The 27165-nt window shown below is 45.9% G+C and overlaps 1 protein-coding gene across 1 annotated transcript; it reads right to left on the bottom strand.

Moving 5' to 3' along the window:
- Positions 1-428: 428 nt before the first annotated feature.
- On the bottom strand, positions 429-26833 carry LOC119174894 (prefoldin subunit 3). The gene is made up of 6 exons (XM_037426019.2): positions 26647-26833; positions 26423-26547; positions 26212-26278; positions 25471-25569; positions 14745-14883; positions 429-745 (listed from the first exon to the last, which is right to left on the bottom strand). The coding sequence occupies exons 1-6, from the start codon at positions 26719-26721 to the stop codon at positions 672-674; spliced, it is 579 nt and encodes a 192-aa protein (XP_037281916.2). The 5' UTR covers positions 26722-26833; the 3' UTR covers positions 429-671.
- Positions 26834-27165: the final 332 nt, after the last annotated feature.

The following is a 27165-nucleotide window of genomic DNA, read 5'->3' as shown; positions in this document are numbered from 1 at the left end:
ATGAATTACTCCATTACACTTGCCGGAAAAGAGTGGAAGCTTGCTTCGTACTAAGGGCAGTGCACAACATGTAAACAGTGTCGCTGTATGTTACCGTATCGTGCTATAACATAGTTACTTTCACAATAGCAAAATGCAACTATAAGCGTGGCAGAGTACTGCCCATTCCGCTCGTCATGGCATATGCTTAGGCACAACGTGATATCAAAGCAAGTATTCTGGTTTGCAGTGTGCAAATGTATACAAGTATGTGTTCTTTATTGAACAATTTATGCCATTTTAGGCAAATTAAACCACCCAGGCACTGTGACAATAGGATGAAATGACGCAATGGTGCCCCTGTGTGCACCAGTGAAATTTCATGAGCACAGGTAGTGCGGCCCATGTGCGAGTTCACAACGAGAACAAAGAGGTACAGATGCACACAATTAGTTGAAACAAATCCTTTTTTATTCACCATTTTCTAAACCTTTGGTCAGGTCTTACAAATGTAGCAATAACTTATATTCAGCGCATCGGTGCAAGCCCGCAGCACAGTGTATGGACACTCTTCACAAGATGACGGCTGTGCGTCAACTGTTTAGGCGGATTCGTTGGCGATTTCCGCAACACCACCACTGAAGAAGTTGTTAGCAATAAGAAAGTTGCTTGCATAACGGTGTCCGTGACACTCAAGCCGACATCTGGGCACTCAGCTTTTCCGCCTGCACTTTTTTCACGTTCCAGTTGTGGAGTCTTGCCATATCTGAAGAGCGATCAGTCAAGTACAAGTAACAGCATAAACATGTATTGACATGTTCTCAGTAGCCAGTAAATAAACAAATAAATGTCGTGTTAGTGAAACATTCTCTGGGACATATTTTAAGCGAATGCAGACGTCAAAAGACGGCTTAAAGATGGGTACAGATATAAGCAGCACTAAGTACACCTGATAGATGTAATACTTATTTCCTTCGTTTTTTTAAGGACAATACATTGGCAGATCATAGCAGTCATAACAAAATAGTCCTAGTGCTACACAGTATTAATCTTGCGCTTCATCAATGGCCCAAACACTGCTCCACTTACCTCATCACCACACTTGGACTGGCCAGGAACAGATCAAATGGCCGTGACAGAAATAAGATTAGGCTACGTGAATTATTGCATTAGTCTAGCTCAACTAAGCAGTGATCAGACACAGCAACCTCACTTTAAAGCTACATTTAACACATATGGTTTATATTACTGTAGTCGAATACAACAAGCAGTCCATAGAGGCCCTGACCCGACGACTGAAGTGCAGCAGCCAAACGCCTCCACCACTGAAGAAACAGTCCAACTCATGCACTCGGATATGTTCTCCGAAGGCACGGTCACTGGCAGTTCGGCTCATGGTGTTAGTGTGAAGTATGTGCCGGTTGGTGCAGGCTTGTCTACATCCGCTTCTGAGCAGGAAATGCCATGGACTTCTGAAGTTATATTCGATTACAAAGGAAAAGGTCCGACAGTAGCATCTGCAGTGCAGTGCCTGTACGAACTCTACCCAGTCAACTGCTTGTAGATTGTGCTAAAGTTTTGTTAATGAAAGGATACCTTTAAATGAAAAGCTGTTTCGGAAATGCTTGTTGACTCCCCCTTTTCACCAACTTACAAATGATACAGCTGAACAGTAAGCACACTGCCCTCTTCCTAACCACAACTGACCATCTGGCCTCAGGAAAATCGCTATTTCCTGTTCAGAATTTCTGCCATGCTTGTGATGTTGCAGGAGCTCTGTGATGATTTGAAAACTTTACTGCTTGCTTAAACTAATAATGACTACATGCTTCTGACCGGGGTGGAACAGGATACATGGGTATGGAAGTAGTTCTGGGAGCAAGCAATGGTGCATTTCGTAGCAGGCTTGGGTCAGCCAAAAAGAAGTTTGGAGCAGCCAGAAGGGCCGTTTTGAGCAAGTTTAGAGCAGTCAGAACATTCAGAGCAGATGAAGCTTTGTAACACAGCACATGCAAAACATTCATCCAATGCTGCATTCCTCAAACACTCAGCTAAATTGTGCCTTATTATTGCGACAGGGATTGTATGGACACTCTCGACGCGTTTTTGCTGCTGCCGCCACGTCCCGTATTAAGTTCAAATTGATAGCTTAATCGTATGTTCCATCCAAGAGTAAAAGCGTGCGAGCGAGCGGGGGCGACGAACACGGCTGAAGTAGAGATCAAACGAGCCGGCCCATTTTTGTCACGAGAGACCATGCAATAACATCCCTTCACCCGGGATGCCTGTAGTGAAAGCAGCACTACGCCCGTTTTAAGAGAGCATGAAAGAAAGCAAGGGAGGGGAGGGGTGTGTTGCTTAAGCAACAACTGTGGATTTTGCTTCAAGGTCATGGTCGCAATCGCTGGCGACCATGATGCCAGCTCGGCACTCATAAATGGGCGGCTCTCGTATACTTCTATATGCGCTACATTCTCATCGCTCTCATCGCGAAGAAACTGTGCGAAAAGTGTTGCTCTCTCTGAAGTGGCGGTATTCTTGTACATCAGCATTTTGTAGAGCTACGCAAGATTTCGGATTTAGAAGAGTCGTATTCGTTGCTATTCTATTCATTGCTTCGCCCTTACTGCGAGTTTTTTAGCTATGTACAGCCGTTTATTTTTTAAAACCTGAATGTGCGAGCATCAACTGCCGCGTCGATAAGCACTGTATAATGAAGCGCAGCAGCCAAATTCACGAGAATACGTGCATATGCTCGATGCACAGTCTTGTTCACCTGTCTTTGCTAGGCCTGTTTAGGAACTGTACACCACGATTGCTTTTTTTTTTTTAGCACAGTTACTGTCATCGCCCTCTTTTTTTCCGCACGCTGCCGCCAAGTTATAAAAAAAGACAGTTTCACTGGAAGGGCAAAGCAATGAATTTGATATATGAACAAATTGCAAGGCTGGCAGCTAACTCTTTAATAGATCCGATATCCCGCAACTCTAAAAAAACATTGTCGTAGGAGAACACTGCCGTGCCAAGTAGAGATCCTCTTCTTGCAGTCTCTTTGCGTCCAGAGCGCATCACATGGAGGTGTTTACAAGCCATTCGCTCTGTGATGCCTGCCATATATGGTGACTACGCCCTTCAAAGTTCACGGCTGCTTCTGGAATAATCGTAGCCGTAACGAAACCAAAGCTAAAGCCATTTCAATGAAACCGAAAAGAAGACGTTTCGTAAACACACTTCCAAAAAGAGGCTTGATGGCTTTCGCACCATGTGGCTCAATTCGGATGCTGCAGCATAGTATGGCCCTGATAAGCTAGTTTGGCGCAGCAGGGGTGATTTGGCACGGGATGGCACAGATGCACAAGTTTGGCGCACAACGGCGCAGCTGCTCCGCCCCTATTCTGAAAATCGAGAAAAGGCCATTTTGATTCAGCAGGGCCATTGTGTGCACTCTCATAAAAACTGCAGTCTTTTTGTTCTTTTTGATAAAGTAGGTCTTTAGCAACGCATGTGCGGTAAGCGACACATGCGCCTATGAAAATGATGGTCCACATTCTGCAACATGCACAACAAAATGCACATCTGTACTTGTCTTTATTATTATTGTTATTATTAATTATTTATATATATATATAGAGTCTTTGTGTATTCTTCATTTGCCAGTCGTTCAAACATTTTTTGGTTGTTTTTTCAAATAAACTTTTTTGAAAGAATAATAGTATGGAGTACTGTTAAGCCCCTTTATAAGAGACTTGTCCCAGGCAACAATTCTTGTTGTTTATATGGAGACTTCTCTTATAAGCAGAGTACCACGTATGCGTTTTCATCACCCCTTATTTCAACTAAGGCACACTGGTGTTTCTCATACCCAATGGTCAGTTACATCAGTGCATAAGTTGGCAAACTCTTGCATGAATCGACGAGTTGGACTTTAGTGAGTCTGGGCGAGTAATAGTTAGGAGAGTCTTAGTCCGAGTGAGTGCAGTTGAAGAAAATTTTCGTGGGTGTGAGTCCGAGTGAGTTTGGCCCAGAAAACTTTTGGCGAGTCCGAGTGAGCTCCACAGGTTTTGCCGATCTATGCATCAGTAGTGTGTCTTACAGAGGCTCTACGTAGCCTCTGCAGAACACGAAGGTTTCTCAAGCTTTGTTCTGTCACTCGCACTTCCTATCATTGCATATGCATGGGCACAGTTTTCAGTTTTTCAGGCACCGAAAAAACCGGCAGCATGCCATGTCTGGCAGCGACCTTCTTTACGTTGTGGCAGAGCCCGTGAAAGTGAAGCATAACTTGGGGCCTATTATTTAAAAAAAATCACAAGCAGTTTTTTTGTGTGTGCGTGTTCCCCGTCTTGACTTCTGCATAACTGACTCGAAAACCGTATTTGGATGTTTTATTGGTGGCCTATGCAGATGTGCATTACCATTTTTATATGTTGGTTCTTTTATTAACAATAAACAGTTGGTAGTAGTGAGTGAAGTTTGTGGGGTTGAAACATAAATGACATGTGATGACCATAGCCTATATATACAGATATTGCACAGTTATTCTGCTCCTCCAGAATAAAAACAAACAGGGGCCTGACACAATGCCTCTGAAGCTATTCACTGCTTGGATAGAAGTAGTATAAAATGATTAGATTGGGAAGACGGAGTGAAGATAAACAAAGAATACCTATGTAATACTTGCTTTGCCGTCAACATCGTGCTTGCCAGCATCAACGGTGATGAATTGCAAATACGTTCCAAGAATTAAGCCTAGAAAGTGCCAAAATAGGGTTGAAGATGAATGCTGTGAAGTATGATGAAAGAGCGAGAATTCGTGACAGACAAATGCAACCTCCGAACAATATGGGGCCTAGGCTAGAAAATTTTCAACAGCTAGTTTTTCTAAGCAAATCTAGATGGCACCACTGCATCGAAACACCACGGCCTCCTTCTTGGCGATGCTACCGAGATGTGGCGTGTGATGGACATTGCCCTTCAGCCTACGGCGAGAAACAGACAGCGCCGACTATGCGGGCGCGTGCGAATGTAGCAAGAAAATATGTCTTGTTAGCAGTTTGCCGAGCCCGGTGCGCTGCCGGGCGATCAACGCTCGCAGCTCTGTCTGCCATGTCAACACTTAAACCAATAATCACTGCGCCCGCTTTTCTGGCATTCAACCCGGGATCGGCGAATCAGTCGGCCATTGGCAACAGTGAAGTGGAAAGGAGGTCGTTAGATCACGTGTTCAAACGGGACAGCGCCCGTTTGCCACTGCACAAAAAACAGTCTATAGAGAAGTCTAGGCATGTAATCCAACGAAAACAGAAAGTGTTCAATTTTAGTATTTTGCCAGTCATAATACATAGTGCAGAAACCCAGGGAATAACAAAGAAGCTGAGGACCACCTAGCGCACAATAGAACGAAAAATGACAGGCATAACTCCAAGAGATAGAAAAACAGCACCGTGGATTCGACAACAAACGAAAGGCTGATCTTTTAATATATTTTAAAAGGCGATAATTTGAGCAGGCCATGTCACAAGAAGGAAAGACAACACATGGTTAGTTAAAACACAGGAATCAAGACTAAGATGGGAAGCACCGCCTTTGTCGGCAAACGAAATCGATAATAAATGGGCCTTGTAGCACTTTCTGAGCATGGTAAAAAAAAACGTCACCGATTGGTAGTCGCGGCTCCCGAGGAAATGCGAGTTAAACATTATAGCGGAGCTTATTGCCTGGAATTTCTAATACTAAAATTCAGCTGGAAACCGATTCCTCTTGGCTCAACAAATGATGCCACAGACCCAAGGCTTACTACCGTTGAGATTTGAGCATAGTGAGTTGCATAGTTACAGTGACTGCATTGGGATGCGATCACATGCTAGTGATCACACCAGTGATGCCACCGGCTTAATTAAGCTGTTTTGGGGCAGACAAAAATGCATTTTGAAGCAGTGGAACAGGCTTTTGCAATACGTTATGTAGCAGCAATTTTAAGAGGTGTACTGCATCATTGACAGACGACCGATAAATACACAATTTGCTGCACACTATTAAAGAATAACAAAAATATAAAATGCACAGAATTGTAAATGTTATCTATGGCTTACATGACCTAAAAAAGAAGCTAATGGTAAAATATTAAACTATAGCACCTTGTTATATAATGACTCTATGTGACATGATTATCACAGATTAGCTTGTACATCACTGAACAGAAAAAATATCACAGAAACGTCTGTGATGCCACCTGAGAGTTTTATCAATAGCTATAGAGGAAAACACGTGTGGCTTGAAGAGGGACACTAAAGGGAAACATTGACTTGGTTTAGAATAACAGACTATACTCTGAAAACCTGTAAAGCCATATATTTCACTAAGTTCGTTACTAGCAAGGAAAACCAACCTTGCAGTTTCATTTTTGAATTCTATGCCAACATTTCCTGGCATGATGTCGAAAATTTCAAAACCCATACATCTGATTTTTTTCATGTCATCCCAAGCAAAAACAGAGTCTATGTATTTGATGCATGACCGCCAACCGCAAAATTTGCCTAACTAGAGAATTACAAGGACCTTGGTAGCCACAGCATGTGCGAGGAACTTCGGTGATGTCTAGTAGCCTTCTTGGCGAGCACCAAGCAACGTGCGCACCAGCCACGTCAATATTCGCAAGTACAGAGAAATGCCAATTTTTACGGAAGCCAAAGTTTTCAGACACGCTTAATTATTCAAATGCTCTCGTGGGATAGCCGCAAGCCCCCTACACAGCAATGTACAAGGACCTCTGGAATTTCTTAGGTGCTAGGTTTTTAGAACTGTCCACTCACATTTCAGATCCAAAATAAGCCTTACTTAAAGCCCCACCCCTGCTACGTCTATCGTTTCATGGGCTTGAATGTGTGCTTTCTTGTCACCGCAGCAATACCCGAAAGTCAGGTCTGCCTCAATTCCTATGTGGTATGGGGATAAGCAGACCGAAAATTAAAAGGGGCTCGATCACAGCGCAGTGTGGCGATGTCTTTAGTGATAAGCACTGGAGATGCATAGAGGCAGGATGGTGGAAATGCAGGAAATGCATTAGTACAATTTGTTAGCTCACATCCCTTTATGATAAGCATCTTTAGTTAACTGCTTGGTAGTATATGTGGCGTGGCATAGTTGTAAGCATACTGCATGCTTTTAATATGCAAGAACCTGAAAGCGCTGCGCCGCGGTTCACGCTGCCTCTTCGTGCAACACTGCTTCCCTAACGAAAGCAGATCGTCATCGCCACGTCCGTGTGCTGTCAAGAGCAGAGCGGGCATCAGGAACACTTACATGACAAAAGCAAGTGCACGACACAGCAAGCACATCGGCAGTACATTCCAAATGGGTTTGCGATGTGCTTCCCACAACTAGAAACAATCAGCATCACGCAGCAGCAAATGCTGCGTGTCGACGGAGATATTGCATCGTTAACTGGAACACACGCATCAGGGAAGTCGGAACAATTAGAATGACTAGTCTGCTTTTACCCTCCTAAAATGCCGAATTGTTTCCAAATGCTCTATATGCGCGACAGCCATAATTTAATCCACGCTTTGCTGGTATCGAAGGCACTCATAATGAGATGCAAATTTGCAACTGGTGGTTGGCACATGATTAAGGAGTTGTGGCAAGTCTCGAAAGCATTTACGAAAGCCTGGCCGTGCACTAAAATCCCTCATAAGTCTACTGGGAGGCACTGAAACTATTTCAGCTGTAATTTGACTGTTTGCGTGAGATGAAAAAAAAAAAAAAAAACATGACTTCACCTTTTCAGATTATTTCACGCTGCATTTGTAGTACATGAAACCCAAAATTGACTGTATTGCAACAGTGACCTTTTTGATCAATTCAACATGACCCGGATACATCGTACGTAGGGTCCTCCGCAATGTTGCTTTTAATAGAGGAATCGTAAGTAGTTTCCGAGTCTGATTGGCACAGGTTCGGCGCAGAATAGCCAAATGTTCAGCAAATGCAGCACGATGTTGTAGCAACCAGCATACTTTGGCACAATAGGCGCTGTGGCAACATCACTGTCACACTCAAAGTAAGCCGTGTGTTAGAAGGAAAACTAATGACAAAAGGGAGAAAAAAACGCTCAATATCATGACGTGCGCTGACAAAGGGAGGCATCTTCTTGCTGCCTTGTCTTTTCCCGCCACACGCAGCTTTTAGCACATGTGCTAGTATGAAAAAAGAGAGAAAGCATTTAATGTGTGCAAGAAATACCTCCAAATACACTCGTACTCTACAAGTACAGAAAAGTTTTGTGGCATGTGATTTGTGAAGCATCACACACTGATAGTAGGACTATTCAATTACAACTCAAAGTGTTGAAGGACCCCTTCAAGAAATTCATGGGCATACGATACAATCATTTTTTACAGGACAGGGTGAGCTGGAGATATCTTGCAGAGGGCTTTGTTCTATAGGGAACATGATAATAGGCACATGATAATGTTCATGCTGGATAAACACGGCAATACAAGTATCGTATAAACCAGAATATAAGTCGAGATATTTTCGATAAAACAACGAGCTACAGTCGCCCCTCATCTTATATAGCGGTGTCTAGCCGACAGTGCACCGCTGTCTGGCAACATGTGGCTTGCATGTGCATTAGAAGCTGACGCGGCCATATTCGCATTCAAATCCAATAGCAGTTTTTTTTTTCCTTTCTTGTCTGGTTTTTTTGTGTTCGTGATTTGCCTCCGTTCTGTTTCAAGCTTTCGCTCCGCTTGACATTGCGTTTCATTTTTAGTGGTCTTTTTTTCGTTCACTGAATATGAGTAGCGGTACGAGAAGGCAGTACTCAGCTGCGTTTAAACTAGAGGTTGTCGAGTCCGCAGAAGCGAATGGGAATATGGCTGCTGAGCACCGCTTCAGTGTATCAGAAAAAAGCGTGCGCTATTGGAGGGTGCAGAAAGGGAAACTGCAGATGTGCAATCCACGGAAAATGTCATTTCGTGGGCGAAGTGCGGTTTATCAGCAGCTGGAAGATACGCTAGGAAACTTTGTGTGGGAAGTTCCCGCGTGCTTGCTCCCAGTGACCGTGGATACCATTTGGAAGAAAGCTATGCAACTCGCTCGAGAAGCTGGGCTCACGAGAGAAGAGCTTCGTGCACCAAACTCTTAGGTGCGTCGATTCATGAGAGGCAAAGGATTTTCTCTCTGGAGGCGCGCATCTATGTGTCAGAAGTTTCCAAAGGAGTTCGAGGACAAGCTTATAAACTTTCAGGGCTTCGTGAACCGGCTTCGGGAGCAGAACAACTGAATGATGTTGCAGATTGACAATGCCGATGAGATCCCTGTGTGGTTTGACATGCCTTCATTGACCATGATCATGCAGCGTGGCGCCAAGAATATGAAGCTGTTGTCCACTGGCAATGAGCACTCGTGCTTCACCGTCATGCTGGCTGGCATGGCAGATGGTAGAAAGCTTCGGCCCTTCATCATTATCAAACGTAAGACGATGCCAAAGGAAGTGTTGCCATTCGCGTCAACAAAAAAGGATACACGAACGAGGCCACGATGCTCGAATGGATACGAGTAGTCTGGAACTGTCTGACAGCTGCACCACTGTGTCATTGCAGCATGCTGGTGTTAGATGCGTTTCGTGGTCACTTAACAGACGCTGTGAAGTGCGCACTGGGAAATGAAAAAACGGACCTCACCGTTATACCAGGTGGTATGACGTCCACCCTATCACTGATCGATGTTGTGCTAAACAAGCCATTCAAGGGCCGAGTGCGGCTGGAGTACCAAAAGTGGATGTCCGGCGAAAACCCGAAGACACCGACGGGCCGCCTACAGAGGCCTCCGCTTGCAATTGTTTGTAGCTGGGTGCTTTCCGCCTGGCATTCCTAGCCAGATTCCATGGTGGATAATGCTTTTAAGAAATTTTCCATCAGCAACTCGCTGTATGGCACGGAAGATAACGCACTGTGGGAGGCGACCAGAGACAAACTCTCGTCTTCAGAAGACAGTGGTGGTTCGTCTGACGAGTAGGAACAGTTGCAGTTGTGGTTAAAGAGAGCTATGACGATTGGGGTGCGGTGCGCCCAATTTGCAAATAAATGTCGTTTAAGAGTTTTGGGTTGTTTTCCTTTTTTTTTTTTTCCGGTAATCTGAACTTGGGGGTTGACCTATATTCCCACTTGACCTATAGTCCGGTTTAAATGGTTTACACTTTTAATTTCCTTATATGCGAACATCTCTGGAGTCTTGTTCGTGAAAGCTATTGCTATAGTCCATAAAAAAATTAAGTACAGTTCTGATAAAAAGAAGCAAAGCTCAAAAGTGCCCATCTGTCGCTTTCCCATACTGTGCAAAGTTGCACAGATGGAACTGCTGATGATAGAAAGCTACCAAATCTAAAGTTTATAAATGTTGATAGTCGAATACAACTTCAAAAGTCCATGGCATTCCCTCCACAAAGGCAATAGTGCACATACACTAATAGATTCACACTCCTGACTGATGTCAAGATCCGAATAGCCAGTGAACCCCGCCTCCTCCTTCGAAGAACATTACAGGGTACAGGAGCAGGACTACTACTTTTTAGTCGCAGAGGCGATCAGCTGCCGCACTTTAGTCATCCGGCCGGGGCATCTCTTTCGTGCCTTGATTGATCCGACCCAAACCAGAGGAGACACAAAAACATCTCCAACGGGCTATCAATGCCTTCGATGAAGACACTTCAAAACTAGCATGCGAACTACGCAATCAATACCTCTGTGTCCGACGTGACATACAAGGGCCAGCGTACCCGTATGCAGGTTCCGAGAACGCGGAGCTGGATCAGCCGTTCTGGCTTCATGACATGAAGGCGGCCTTGGCTAAAATGAAACAACGAATGGCACCGGGAAGAGACAAAGTAACAGTGAAATTACTTGCCATTCTCCCCGACCAGGCGTACGACGCACTCCTCGCGTACATAAACACTATCTGGCTTGGTGGGACACCCCTCCCAATCGAATGGAAGACTGCCCTGGTCACTTTCATTCAAAAAGCCAGCAAAGCCATAAACATGGATAACCTTCACCCCATCTCTCTCACGTCTTTTGCGGGAAAGCTGATGGAGACTATGGTGCGAGATGGCTATCCGAGTTTTTGGAGAACTAACAGAAATTTGCTGACACCATGCCCGAGTTCCGCCCGCACCGGTCCGCACAGGATGTCTTGCTTCATTTAGACAGCGAAATTCTAAATCCCATCGATTACCCCCTCAATGACAAGGCAGTACTCGCCCTCGACTTGAAAGGAACTTTCGACACGTCACACATGACATCATTCTGACGCACCTTTCCCAAACCAACTGTGGACACAACACGTTTCCATAACTTACACAATTTCTCTTTGACCGACAGTCATACATCCGAATACAAAATGAAGAACACGGCCCCTACCAATTAGGAACAAGAGGTACCCTACAGGGCGCGGTCTTCTCACCCCTACTGTTTAATCTGGCTATGATGAACCTACCGGCTCAGCTGGAGAGTGTTAAAGGCATACAACACGCACTTTATGCTGACGACATTGCCATATGGGCTAAACACGGATCGATAGAAGACATAGAAGCCAACCTGCAGCAAACGGCGGAGATCGTAGATACCTAGCCCACCGCTGCGGCCTTCAATGCTCCTCGACCAAATCGGAATTTGTGCACATTCACTTCTCGGCAAAGTGCACTACCAAAATTGAACTGTCCTTGCAAAGGGGACCCATCCGAGAACATGATGAGATTAGAGTACTGGGTTTGTTTATTCACAAACATCGCCGAGTCGATACAACATTGACAAAACTGCGTAAGGTGGGAGCCAGATGGGCCGTATGATCTACCGGGTTTCCAAAAAGTGCGGGGGGTTACATTGTAGAGACGCCTTGCGACTGGCGCATGCATTCGTAACTAGTAGAGTCCTCTACTCAGCTCTTTACCTCTACCTGCGCAAGTTCGACGAGAATGCCTTTGAAGTGATTCTCGGGAAGATGTACAAGCGTGCTCTTGATCTCTCTATAACCACGCCCAAACGCCCCCTTATGGGCCTGGGGATGGTAAACACTTTTGCAGAGCTCCGGGAGGCACACTAGACCAATCAATACACGAGAATTTCAAAGACTCCGTCGGGTCGCCGCCCAATAGTCCGACTAATCATCCACCATCCAACAGAGACGGAGGAGCGCGTACACATTCCGGAAGTCTGGAGATACGCCCTGCATGTGCACCCTCTTCCGGCCAACATGACACGTGACGACCACAGTGGCAGGCGCCTTGCGCGGGCGGAGGCACTAACTCGCCACCATGGGAACAAACACGGCATATTTTACGCGGACGCCTCTGGCCCTCACCACGGGGGGTGGTGCACGGCTGCAGTCGTCCACCAAAACGTCGCGGTGAATGGCCTCACATTCAAAGCACAGGACATAACATATGCGAAGGAAGACGCCATCGCACTAGCTGCCGCAGACCGTGACTCATGCGTCGTCATTACAGACTTGAGAGAGGCCTGCCAAAATATTCAATGCGAGTATGTCTCACACCTGACGTACCGCATATGACAAAACAGCAATTACATCAGGGTCCCCACGTCCTGAAGGATCATATGGGCTCCAGCTAACATGGGCTTCGAAGGCAATAAAACGGCTGACGCCGCTGCCCGCCCGATCACTCTCTGGGTAACGCCTCCAGACTTTGCCGAAATGGATCTCGAACACAATCCGACCTAAACATTTCGAGAAATTGCTGAATTTTACCGATTCGGCCATTCAATTTATCCTAAACCCTTTAAGGGTCTTACAAAGGTAGAGGAGTGTTTACTCTTCCGCCTTTACACCAAAACACTGCTGTGCCCGGCAGTTTTTAAATATCTCATTCCTGCCTGCGCAGGGAAATGCCCGTACTGTGCGGAAAAGTCTTCGGACATCTTCCGCATGGTGTGGGCATGCCAGTCAACCCCTCGCCTCACCCCAAAACCGAACCCTACCCAGCAGAACTGGGAGGCGGCCCTGCTCAGCTGCTCCGACCTGGCGAGCCAGAAGGCCTAGGTCAACCGAGCCCAAATCGCTTTGGACACCAATAAGCTTCTGTGATGAGGAGCCCAGTTAGTGTTTGTGAGGGGTGGCTTGCACCGTGCCACCACCCACATACTCCCTGTATATAGATATAATAAAGTTTTTTCTCTCTCTCCACTCGTACTTTACGAGTACGGAACATTTTTGTCGCATGTGATTTGTGAAGCATCACACACTAATAGTAGGACTATTCGATTACAACTCAAGAAATTCATGGGCATAAGATACAATAATTTTGTGCAGCACAGGGTGAGTTGGAGATATCTTGCAGAGGGCTTTGTTCTTTAGGGAACATGATAATAAGCACATGATAATGTTCATGCTGGATAAACATGTCAATAAAGTATACACTTTTCATTTCCTTATATGCGAACATGTCTGGAGTCTTGTTCGTGAAAGCTATTGCTATAGTCCATAAAAAAAATTAAGTACTACGGTACTGATAAAAAGAAGCAAAGCCCAAAAGTGCACGTCTGTCGCTTTCCCATACTTCGCCAAGTTGCACAGATGGACCTGCTGATGATAGAAAGCTACTAAATCTAAGGTTAATAAATATTGATAGTCGAATACAGCTTTAAAGTCTATGGCATTTCCTCCACAAAGGCATATGTGCACATACACAAACAGCACATACACATAGATTCACACTCCTGATTGATGTCACGAACCGAATGGGCCAGTGACCCCCCCCCCCCCCCTCCTTTGAAGAACATTACAGGGTACAAGAACAGGACTACTTTTTTAGTCACAGAGGCGATCAGCTGCAGTCATCCAGCTGGGGCCTCTCCGCACACAACTATATTTAACAAGACACTGATGGGAGAAGAGCATGCACTACAGTACAGAACAAAAGCCTCCTGGAGTAAGGCTCCATTTTCTGCAGTTTGCATTTTATGTGTCATTTAACAGGAATGATAATGGAGTATGCATCAATAACAAAGGAACCCCACCATAAGAAGGAACATCAAGTTGTTACAATCAGCAGAAAAAAAAGTTCTTTATCTGTCGTCCTTATAAGTGTTTCTTACACTCTTCTAACCTCCCAGACCTTATTCCGATTCCACTCCTGAAACAGGGCCATCTTGATTACCCGAAACACTTGCACAATTGTTCAAATTCACCATGTTGTTCTTTACAAGACTGTTTCATTTCCAGCCTCACCCAAAACTCGACATTATCATGCTCTATACACTGTTCCCTATCTCGTTCAAACTTTTTTGTACAGATTTTTTTTTCCTGATATGGTTCATTCTCTTATACTATTGTTTTTTTTTTCTACACCTGCTGCAGCCGAATTTTTCGCCCGTAATTATGTAAAAATAAAATAAATATAGGGTCAACCACACACACACACACACACACACACACACGCACGCACGCACCCACATACACACACATATATATATATAAAGTGAACGCCTCACTAGTATTCAAGCCAATAAAAACCCAAGCATTTCTTTCTACTCCTCCGTTACATGTCTAATCATGCTGTCGAATTATTTTCAAATTATGTACTAAACATCAGCTCATGTCTTGAATGAGGTGTAGACATGGACGACCTTGTGCATGCACAGGGCTGCCATGCATAAGCAAGGTATCCGAGGCTGAGACCCCGCCAACACTTGCGCTCCTCTTTTTTACGGTGAAAGGGGACCGTATGACACAACCAGTGTTAAGGATACTGACTTCAGTGGTTGTGATCTGATCTCTGAGGAAATCCAGGTCATTGTTCAACTCTGTGAGGTTCCTCACAGCAGTCTGCGAATTCTTACAGAGCAGCTCCTCCGCCGCTTCTAGCGAGTACTCCAGCATCACATTTGCCTGCAAGAAAGAAAGGAACACATTCTCGCTAGGTGCCTTTGGTAGCCAAGTAGCAAGACGGGATAAGGAATGTTGCAGTTGCATAGGCACCACCTTTGTGCAAATCACGTCGCAAATATTTGGGTGTCAATATATACAGGCATCGTGTGACACCGGTAAGGGTTAACAAACTGCAGCAGTGGTGCAACCAGTGGAGGGCACACATCCTAATGCGCTTCCCTGTGTCGTAATTCAGGCAGTAGCGCAAAAAATTTCATGGGCAAGGAAAAAAGTCACGGTTATATATATATATATATATATATATATATATATATATATATATATATATATAGTTATGACTAACAATGCAAATGCAAGGATCTGGCCTACAAAAGACGCCCATCGGCGTACCATCCAAACGCGGTACAAGTCCTGCAGGAACACGAGCAGTGCCTGTGTGCGCGTCAGGGAACGCGCATAGGCGCCGCTGGCACATGCTGTTGGTGTTTGACAAGAAGTGCTTGCACGGATCGGGGAACATAAAAGGAGCACTGCGTGTGCGATGGGTGCTATCTCTCTGGCCTTTGTTTCGACTCCACTGTCTGGGATCTAAAGGCTCGTCTGAACGCCAACTTTGACCACACCTGTAAATATGCAAATAAAACGCGTGTTCTCAGCAAGAGTTCCTCCTGCTCCGGCGCCTGGATGACAACCTGTGTCCCCTCCTCAGTCACATTAACTGGTTGGAAGCAGCGGGATTCGGTGGGATTCTGTGGTGTTCTTTCCTGGTACCGACCCTGGCGAGTGCTCACTTTCCGTAGAGATTCTACCAGGCGTTTTGGACAGATTGTGATGTTTATCCAAAGGGGTAGATGGGTCATAGCTTCCCGAATGCTAGTGTTTATTAGAGGTGCCTTCACAGCAGCTTAAGCAACAGAAGTTTGCATTAGGTGACAAGAGATTTGAACAGGTTAACAAAACCGGATCTAATTTTTTCGTGCAAGGAGCTAGGTATTGACATGGGGATGATACAAAGGAAGGCACATTTGATACAGGCAATCAAGGATTCTGGCACGAATGAGGATAGGCTTTGCGATTGTTGGGAGCTCGTACCAGGCGTAAGGAAGCCAAAGAACGAGAGCGGCTTGCGTTTGAGAGCCCTCCAGGCGTAAAAAGGAAGCTGCGGCTCATGAAAGAAAAATAGAACGATTTAGGGTTGAGCTTCGGATTGTCTTGGCGAAATGTGTTGGTGGTCAGGGTACACTAAATGCAGAGATTTATAATAGACCAGGCACAATAAACATGGAACACACGGCCGAGCAAGCTAGTAAGTGCAGCTTCCGTTGCCAGTCGGAGATGACAGGTGTCCCAAGCATGGCAGAATGCCAGATGACTCGTTCGTAAAGAAAGTTTTTTATCGGCTTAGGGCAGATGCGGTATCTTCGACTGAGCAGAAAGAGTATGCAGACGCAACCCAAAAGCATACAGCCAGAGGTGCCATGGTCAGTAAATAACGACTTGGATGGGCAGGATAGCCAAATTGAAACACTCAGTTGTGTAGCATACAATGCTAAAACTGTAGGAAAAGACAAAGGGAGTAACAGATTGCCAGTGCAATGCTTTTTCAGTGGCGAGAAGACTGAGGCATTTTCTGCGGCTTCTGCAATTACAGAGAACACTTACTCAAAGACACTAATTAGTCGTTTAGATTTTGAGCCAAAGGAAAGCGCGTGCATGCACGTCAGGGTCGTTCAGACACTTCCGCATTCGTGCGTGCAGAAAAAAATCTTTGGTTCGAACCCCTGTGATAACGTGCACCGCATGCTGCCGCGCAGATATCGTCGCATGTATGACGTCACATCTGGCTATAAAATGTATGCGCTCGATAATAAAGCGATCATTGTTTTGTGGCCACTGGTTGTGGCTATATCACTGGCAAAGAGGTAGCTCCAATCCCGTGGGCAGGTGCGGCAAAGGAACTACATGGCGAAAAAGTAGGCGCGTTTCGGCGTCTGAAAAAGCCATTTGGTCATGTACGTGCTTCGGAGTACGACACCGCAGCCTGCAACGTGAAGCAGACAGCAACGCCCCTCGAGCAACGCCCCACACAAGCACCGAAAGCATTGACGTCGTGACAGTGAGCGGAGCTTCAGGCTGAAGGGCGACCGAAGGCAACCTGAGCAAAGGACGGAGACGGAGAAACAAGACAGCACAGAGGTGACTCAACGTTTTCTACTCGCCGACAGGAATGCCGCGCTTAGGAAAGATCGCTGAGTTTTATCCTAAGTCACAGAATTTCGAGTCATACCTGGAGCGATTTGAACTGTTTGTGCACGCGAATGACATAGAAGAGGAAAAGAAGCTAGCGGTTTTCCTGACTGTAATAGGAGCAGAAGCTTATGAGGTCTTGAAGAACCTTGTAGTGCCGGCTTCCCCATGTGAGAAAACTTACAAGGAAGCAAAGCCGTTGTTGACAGAACATTACAGCCCACAGAGCTCGGTAATCGCTCAGCGCTGCAGGTTCGACAAACGGACTCAGTGCGAAGGGGAAAGCGTAGAAAATTTCATAGTCAAGCTGAAGCACTTGGCCAGGAAATGCAACTACGGCGACTTCTTACAGGATGCACTTCGCGACAGGCTAGTTGCAGGTGTGCGCAATGAAGAGACGCAGCGAGCCTTGTTTGTGGAAGAAAGCCTAACCTTTGACAGCACCTGCAAGATTGCCCTTGGACCGAGAAATGACGGCAAGAGAGGCAGCGCTAATGAAAGAAAAGAACAAAGAGGAGTCATTAAATGCGGTTAGGAGTCAGCCGAAAAAAGGGATGAAGAAGGCTCAAAAGAGCCACGTTGCTAAGAAAGAGCGATGTGACAGATGCGGCAGAGGGCATTCTTCAAGCGTATGCTGGTATAAAAACTCTAAGTGCCGTAACTGCTCGAAAGTGGGACACTTGAGAAAAATGTGCACAGCTGTGGAGACAAAGAGAACAAATGCCTTAGAATGTTCAGACGAGGACTCTGAGCACGAAGTATACCATTTCATAAATGTGACACGCTCTTCGTACGATGTCAACATTTAGGTAGAAGGGAAACCCCTGAACATTCAGATTGACACAGGAGCGGCTGTTAGTGTAGTGCCAGAGTATGTCTATGATTCACATTTCGCTTATGTTACATGTCAGCCCACCAAAGTGACACTTCGCACGTACACCGGCGAACAAATGCCACTTAAGAGACAGTGTGAGGTTTCAGTTGTGTACAAAGGGCGGAGCATGATTTTTTCAATAGTAGTAGTTAAGGATAACGGAAGGAGACTGCCAGCATTGCTTGGCCGGAATCGGCTTGAGCGTCTCAAGCTTGACTGGAGCGCAATAAGTCAAGTAACCGCGGAGGACAGAGCCATGTCATTGATGAAGAAATACCCTGCAGTTTTCTCACAGACAATGGGCACCGTAAAGAGTTTTGAGGCAAAGATATCTTTGAATGCAGATGCTACGCCAGTATTCTGTCGAGCCAGGTCAGTTCCATTTGCACTTAAAGAAAAAGTCGAAGAACAGCTCCGTGAGATGGTAAAAACAGGCATGCTACAGCAGGTATCGCATAGCGACTGGGCGACACTACTTGTCGTAATCCAGGAAAAAAGATGGCAGCCTTAGGCTTTGTGGTGACTACAAAGTTACAATTAATACGGTCCTAACAACAGACCATTACCCGCTGCCCAGGCCAGAGGACCTATATTCAGTAATTACAAGGGGTAAGGTGTTCTGCGTTCTCGACCTATCGGCGGTGTATCAGCAGGTATCACTGAGCCTCGAGTCACCATCATTTTTGACGGTCAACACCAGTTTGGGGTTGTTCCAATTTCAGCGCCTTCCATATGGTGTGGCTAGTGCACCCGCAATCTTCCAGTCCTTGATGGATCAAGTGCTAAAGGGCATTCCACACGTAGGGTGCTATATCGATGATGTGATCGTGGCTAGATCTGATATGGTTTCATGCCAAAAAACGCTAAAGCAGGTTCTTGAAAGGCTACGGGAATACAACATCACGTTGAACATCGACAAATGCCAGTTTTTTCAACAATCGATGACGTATTTGGGCGACACAGTTACAGCAGAAGGGATTTATCCCACGGAAGCAAAAATCAGGGCGATTGTTGATGTGCGTGAGCCCACTAACGTCACCGAACTAAAAGCGTATTTTGGACATGCTGAATTTTAACTCAAAGTTCTTGAGAAACTGTGTGAAAATTGCTGAGCCACTGTATCGGCTGCTAAATGAAGATACGAAATGGTCGTGGACGAAGGAATGTAGCGATGCTTTCGCAGATACGAAAAAGCTGCTCGTTAGCAGCAAAGTCCTCACCTTCTATGATGTTGACGAACCGATAGGAGTGCTAGGCGCGGTAATATTCCATGAAACTAGCGGAGAAGAAAGGCCTATCGCGCTCGCTTCGCGAACCCTCACAGCAGTGGAAAAGAAGTACGCACAGTGTGAACGCAAAGCGTTGGCGCTGATATTTGGTCTTAAGAAGTTTCACCGCTATCTTTATGGTAGAGACTTCACAATTTACACAGACCACCAGCCACTACTTGGCATTTTAGGTGAAGGAAAACCTATACCAACGTTGGCCGCAGCGCGCATGCAACGTTAGGCAATGACTTTTGCAGCATACAGGTACCGCCTTAAGTACCGTAAGGGTAAGAACAGAACATGGACGTGGCTGACGCCTTGTCCAGATTGCCTCAAGCGGTGCCAGCAGGAGTAGAATCAGCCGAGTGCCTGTCATTATTTGAGTGTCTTCCACTGACAGCCGATGAAATTGCCAAAGCGTCCAGGCGATGTCTAAGTCGTATAGCTGATTTCACTCTGAGTGGTTGGCCTGGCGAGTGCCCGGGAGACCTAAAGGTGTATCATGTACGCAGAGACGAACTGTCACTGTAACAGAAGTGCTTAACATGGGGAGTTGGGGTTGTTATTCCTAAAGTAATGAGACATCGCGTGCTTGACATTCTGCACACTGAACATCCTGGGGCAAGCCGCATGAAAATGCTAGCCCGCAGTTTTGTGTGGTGGCAAGGAATTTACCTAGCCATAGAAGACTACGTAAAAAAGTGCAAGATATGCCAAGCAGTGCAACCTGCAGCTCCGTTAGCACCACTTCAACCCTGGAACTATCCAGCCAGATGTTGGTCATGCGTCCATATAGACATTGCGCAGACAAGTGCAAATGTGTTTCTTGTTTTTGTGGATGCCTATTCCAAGTGGGTCGAAGTTTGGCCAATGTTCTCTACTTCTACAACAAAGACAATTGAAACGCTTCGAAGTGCTTTTGCCGCTTACGGATTCTCGGAAGCACTAGTGAGCGACAATGGGCCACAATTTATCTCGGCCGAGTTCGCGGATTTCATGGCCACCAACGGCGTTAAACATATTCGCACTCCCCCCTACCATGCAGCTTCGAATGGTGCGGCTGAACAAACCGTACAGACCGTGAAATGTGCTCTGACGAAGTAACTGTTGGAAAGCAAATCGTCAGGTACGTGTCATTCGTTCCAGGAAAATATTGATAGTTTCTGGATGACATACCCAACACACCTTAGCGTGACGGAAAAGACACCCGCCGAGCTTTTTTCAAGCGACAACCACGAACAAAACTTGCATTGTTGAAACCATACTTTTCGAGATCGATGCACACAAAGTAGCAGAGGAAGATGCACCACACCTTCCTCGTGGGAGGAAGGTGTGGTGCATCAGGTTGTGAGTGCTGCGACATACGTGGTGAAGTGCGCGAACAACTTCGGCTAACGCATGCCGACCACATGCGACCGCGCCATGCGGACCCGACACCAAGCCTGAATCCCAAGTCCGGACTCGGACACCCTTTAACGCCGCACAGCGAGTCACAGAGGAGAAATCGTCGGCCGCAGGAAACTCAGCCAGAATGTCCGTTCCAGATAAACAGGCGGCTACTGATCTGACGCCTCCTGTTCAACAGCCTATACCACCTGTCAACGTGAACTGCCCAACAGAGCTAGCAGCTTCGACGTCACTAACGGAGGCACGGTCAGCTTCACCGTCAGCGGAAAGCCAACCGTTATGGCGCAGCACACGAACCCGCAAACCATCGGATCGTTTCTAGCACAAAGACCTAGCAAAATAAACTTGCAAAATGTGAGAGGGAAGGAATGTGACAACCTGCACCGCATGCTGCCACGCAGATATCGCCGCATGTATGACATCACATCTGGCTATAAAATGCATGCGCTCGAGAATAAAGCGATCATTGTTTTGTGGCCACTGGTCGTGGCTATATCACCCTTTCTTTGCTCCAACCCGCAGAAAAAATTCTTGGGGCGTCCGAGTGGTTTGGCGCTAGTTTTGGGACATGCGTGGCAAAGAAATTGTTTCAAGGATCCCTATCTAGGGTCTGTTGAGCATGTGAAAGGTTTCTCTCGCAAGAATTGGGATGCAATCTCTAAAGCGTCAAGTTAACTGGTCACCACTACAGTGTAAGCTTCCGTTACGCAAAAAGTTAAGGAAGAAGCCTTGAAGTAAGTTGACACCTGGCGATTCTCGGAAGAGCTGAGGGTTCTGGTATTGGGTGGAGTGTGTCGCTTCATGCCATGGCCGACCAGGGAACAACCAAGCAGTGGTGCCCAGTCTCTGCAGCTGTGGACGTTGCCTGCTGTGACGAAGCGTCTGTTGTGCGCTACAAGTGGTTGCGATGCTAGGGTGTGCCTAGCGTGAGACCTGCTGTGTGGTGTGCGTCTCTGGGTTGTGGTGGATAGCGAGTGTGATGCCCAAGGAGGCGTACAACAGCCACTTCAGGGAGCAGAGACACTGCAGCCCTTCGGTGACCTCTCCGGGCGGTGGACGGGCTGTTACGACTAGCAATTCAAGGATTCGGCCCGCAAGAGACGCTCACTGGCGTACCGTTCCAACGCGTTTCCTGTCCTGCAGGAACGCGAGCGGTAGCTGCAGGAAGCGCGTACGACGTCGCTGGCACATGCAGCCGGCGTTTGACGAGAAGCGCTTACACGAACCGGGGAATATAAAAGGAGCACTTCATGTGAGCTGGGTGCTCTCTCTCTGGTCTTTGTTTCGGCACTGTCCAGATCTAAAGGTGCGTCTGCACACCAAGTTTGGTTTGAACACACCTGTAAATATGTAGATATGTTAGTTTTCAAATATTGCTTCTTTATAGTAAAAGATATTACTCCATAAAAATGTACTTACAAGCCTGCGTTAGTTGCGCACAATAAAGAGGCGCTGCCTTCGCATGACGTAATGAGCCCGTGCTCGTCAGCGTGTCTTGAGCAACTCTTCTACGTGCTCATGAAACTGTGCATGCAGTTTTCAGGTCGCTAAGATTTGGAGCGACGTGGTTTTTTTACCTACACATTGTCTCAGAAATTACGTCCAGTGACATTTTTGGTTACTCGACTTGGCTCATGCGTCGAGAGAGTAACGACGATGGGACGGGCCATCCACAATACAGGCGCATGTACCTTGAGTGCAGGCACATGCAACACGGTACATATACAGGGAATCTGTATAAAGCCACATTGTTTCATTGTAATGGCTTGTTATTTAAAAAAAAATTGTTGTAAGGCTCAGAATAAATGTGGTTAAGCATAGTTACAGGAACTCCTGCGAATGCAGAACAATGACAGCATGCACAAGCAGCGAGAAGGGCTACTGGCAATGCCATCAATTCTCAGCATTGCTGGACAAAAAAAGCACAATGGTATTCAGAGCCTTTACAATCGAAAAATACTACTTATAAAATAACTACGGGCTTTTGGGAGTAACCACTGCAGCTGCGAACACTGCGACGGGTAAGCTTTTGGTCGCGCCAGAAAAAAACTGGGTGGAAAAAAAATCAGTTGCCGCCCTTTAATCTCATTATGCTTAGCACTTAAAGGACCCCTCGCTTAGTTTGAACATGAAAAACAAGCAAGAATGGTGCGCGGATCACACAGTGTGCACATGACTGGAAATAATGAAACCTTTCCTTTCACAAAGGCTGCGTTTCAAAGGAGTCTGAGAAGTCAAACATACATGTTGTGTAACAAGTGCTCCTTGGATCATCTACAGCCAATATAAAGTTTTGTGCACATGTCCAGACCAACCATAATAAGTACCCAAAGGTGCCACGAAGCTTTAGTTCTTTATATAATACCATATGTTTGTGCGTATAACCCGCACTAAAACCCCGAAAATTTTCGTGGCCAAGTGGGGTGTGAATCATATGTGGCGTTTTTCCTATAGTGCTGCTTCACAGCAATGCCTGTTGGGCTGTGAAGCATTTTCACAGTGTAGCAAAGGCTGCAGAGGCAGAGCAACACAAAAAATTTGTGTTGCTCCGCAAGTAGTATGGCCGCTTACGGCCAACTTTGATTTTGCTTCCTTGCGTCATTGCAGCATTTAGAGAAACATTTGGCAAAAGACAATTCGGTAGTTCATTGTAAACTTCACTGTCACATTACAGGTATGTTTTTGGATGTTTCCAGCCGCACAGTGATCCTCCACCACTTTCCACGTGCCCCTACACCATGGACGCCATGTTTACCTTGGAAAAGGGCTTGCCGAAAAGGTGATGCTGTCTAAGAAATAGAAAGAAAATGAAGGCATTTTTTCAGTGTGAACAATACCTGTATCTTACCAATGACTTCCCAAAACCGTTTGAGTTTCATAATAAATAGAGCAGTATTTATTTCAGCAAGGCAAATGAGATATCAGTAAATTTAAGTACTACTTTTCATCTCATTTCTGTTGCTTCCACGGTGCTGTCAATAAAAGTTGTCTCTGAGTGCGATCTCTTTCTACCTCGCTGATATCACTAGTTCTCCACATATCGACCCGTTCGCCAAGCCTAACTCGATCTGCTCTGTCACTATCTAGCAGTCCTTCACCGCACACCAAAAGCTTAAGATCATCGTGGTCGCCGGGCAATTCGGGAACCGCGCAGTCGGTAGAGGGCCCGATGTGGACGAGTAGATAGATATGTGGGACTCAACGTCCCAAAACCGCCATATGATTATGAGAGACGCCGTAGTGAGGGGCTCCAGAAATTTCGACCAACTGGGGTTCTTTCGCATGCACCCAAATGAGAGCATACGGGCCAACAGCATTTCCACCTCCATCAAAAATGCAGCCGCCGAAGCTGGGATTCGATCCCGCGACCTGCAGGTCAGCAGCTAAGTACCTTAGCCACTAGACCACCGCGGCGAGGCGATGTGGACGAGTCCTGCATGCGCCAGTGGAGAAATAAGAAAGCCTACAAGCTGCGCACCACCAAAAATTGGCGCCTATCTTGAGCCAGAGATGCAGCTAGTAAAGTCAATCGAAGATGTGAGAAGCAGGGGTCACGCCGTATCGACCGAGATGGCACAAGTGGAAGCGTGCCGACTACAGTCGAGGGAGCCAGGCCAATTTCCCGATTCCGTGCAAGTCACGGATGTCTGCACTGCTTTATGAAGCGACAAGGGCTCTCTACTGCTTGAGCAGTAGCTTCTGAGCACCCTTTTCTGTATATAAAACGTGCAGGCAATACGCATAAATTTTTCTTTCTCGGTGATCTAAAAAGTGGGGGTGCGAATTATGTGCAGGTGATGGCTATACGCATGAAAATACAGTATTAAATGTGTGCTGCTGCCACTATAAGTGTGCCAAGAAGTAGAACAGATAGGAAAAGTAGAGAGAGAAAAAAACAAAACGAGCCTGGGCTCTTCACGAAAACATGATGGGCATTTTTCCCCACAGCACTTAAGAGTCTGAACATAAGAAAGCTATGCTGTTTGCAGTGTCCCTTTACCACTTTCTACCGAGGCCCGTGGTGTGAGGGCACTTTTTACTTGACCAACATTATTTGTTGTCCGAGTCAATATTGACAATAGAACAAACCATGCTTTGAAAAAATGACCACAGAAACACAATAGACAGCTATGTGTTCGCAGGCGAGCAGAGCAGTATCATCAATGAGCTGCCATGATGGCACCTCCCCCCTTCTAGTCCATTATATGCATGTGTACAGTCGCAGTTTCATCATCGCCACACATGATCGCATTGACGATGACAGCGAGTTTGTACACAGTGCTTCTGGGAAATTATAACCACCATGGATCTCACAGTTTGTACACTGGCTACACGTGTACCTCTGAAACTTCTGTTACACACTACATTTTGCCGTCGCTTGACAGTTTTGGTGCCGAAGTTTGTATCACCCAAAACGACACGAAAATGTGTTTCAATCATCTGAATTAGGCCCCATTACACACAATTCAATTGAGAAACTTTACAAATTCGTATCGGGCTGAATTTCGTGTCAGCCGAGTTTGTACTACCAAGATTCTACTGTAAGACCTTCAGTGAAGTCCACAACTCAACATGTTTGTGTGCGAGTGATTTGCAAAAACCTGGTCCACAAAGATAAAAAAACTGATTGTAAGGCCAACTCCAACCCTCTCAACACAGCCACACATGCACAACCGCATTGCCGTGGGGTGTTCATGTACCGTAAATACTAGTACTAATCACACGCTAGGGCTTTCACCAAAGCCACGACAATGTGTAGAAACACTAAAAAAAAATATGCAAAACTCTTACGCCAAGCCAAAGGCAGACTCGTTCGGTCGGAGGTATGACAGCCTTGGAGTAAACTTGTTCACACATCATGAACTTTGTCTCCATGTCTTCGGAGGCATCCTGAGGACAATCACCAACAAAGTTAGTTGACTGCTTTGAAATTAAATTATAGTAAACAAAACGCCCAACTGGCACATGTATTGTACAAGCTATTCACGCAGTCATTCGAATGGGGACAACCACAGAGACCTTCACACAAGTTCGGGCAGGCCAATAAAACATTTTTACAAATTATAACTCTTCGAAATGCTTTCTTAAAATTGATGCATGTGGTAACAGGGTCCCTGTTAGGTAATATTACACACGTTTCTAGAGTCGATGCACAAACGCACCTTCGTCTTCAGGATACGTTATCAATGATAATCGACATTAATTTCAACAAACGCCATTCTTTTTTCTAGCGATTTTGTCCCAGGCCATCAAATTGCCATGTACTTCAATTCACATCGACAAGACACTTTGTGCAGCCAGCAGTACGACTTGTAGCTAGTACATTAAACGCACATTAGCACGGCTCTCCTGATACACACAACAATCTCACTGGTTTTGTTACGTCGCGGGTTGTGCACTACACTGCGCAAATTATTAAACAGCCAGCAACAACAGATATATGCAGCACGCACTGGTGCCAGCCGAAACATTCATTTCATTTATGCATTTCAAAATTTAACAAACGGACGTACAAAAGTTTAAGCACCATACCCTTTTCGTTATAAGCAGTTTGACGATCTCCAGCGCCGTTTTGATTTCTGGGATCTGGGTCTTTAACCTGAAACACATTGCACGCACATGCGCAGTTTGATACAGAACCTTGCCGTCTGTATATGTTTCTAGGAACGAAAGGTAATAGCAAGCATCGATTAATTCTACGGTGTAGCAGTCACGTATAAAAAGAAAAGAGCGGAGCTCCCACCTTTGTTTCTTCTGGAGTAGATTTAACTCCATGAACTTGTATTTACTGTGCTGCTCGTCGAGGTTTCTAAGAGCCGCGTCTATGGTTTGGTTCTCTTCTCTCGCCATGAATTCCTCCATATCGTCCTGAAACGTATTGCACACTCACAACACTCGGCAGCACAGTTTGTACGTCACACAACACCGATGTCAGAGAGCACGCCGGCGCAACTCGACCAGACTTACCAGGCATTCCGCCTTAGGAATTCCGGCGTGGACCAACTTTTTCGTCGCCTTGTCGGGGTCTACCGCGTCCGTCATTGTGAAAACCGAGTCTGTGTCACCGGTCGAGCAATAATAGGTGCAATTAAACGCAGCTTGACGCGAGGCGTGGTTGACGGCGAGATAAAAGGCAATCGGGAAAGAAACGAGAAACGACCCATGCGCCCCCTGGCCATCAAACTGCAGCTCGTTGCTTGCAAAGCTATTTCATGTGACATTAAACTTCCGCGCAAAAACAACAAAACAGAACGAATTTAGAACAAAAGTAGTTATAGGATGTTTCAGCTGGATTTCTTTTTTTTTTTGCAGTCGCGCAGTTGCTCCGAAATCGAAATTCAAGCTACCCATAAAGAGCGCGTAATTTAAGTCGGTGCGATAGATGAAACCGTCGGATGAACGAATAAAACTGCGCCTCTAAGAATCAACGCCTCAATGCACGATAGTTCTGAGAGTGCAGTTAATCTAAGGCCATGCTTGAACCTT

Source organism: Rhipicephalus microplus, chromosome 5 (genome assembly GCF_043290135.1).
Source record: "Rhipicephalus microplus isolate Deutch F79 chromosome 5, USDA_Rmic, whole genome shotgun sequence".
Classification (NCBI taxonomy): domain Eukaryota; kingdom Metazoa; phylum Arthropoda; class Arachnida; order Ixodida; family Ixodidae; genus Rhipicephalus; species Rhipicephalus microplus.
Note: the sequence above shows the minus strand (reverse complement) of the source record. Positions and strands in the feature narration are given on the sequence as shown.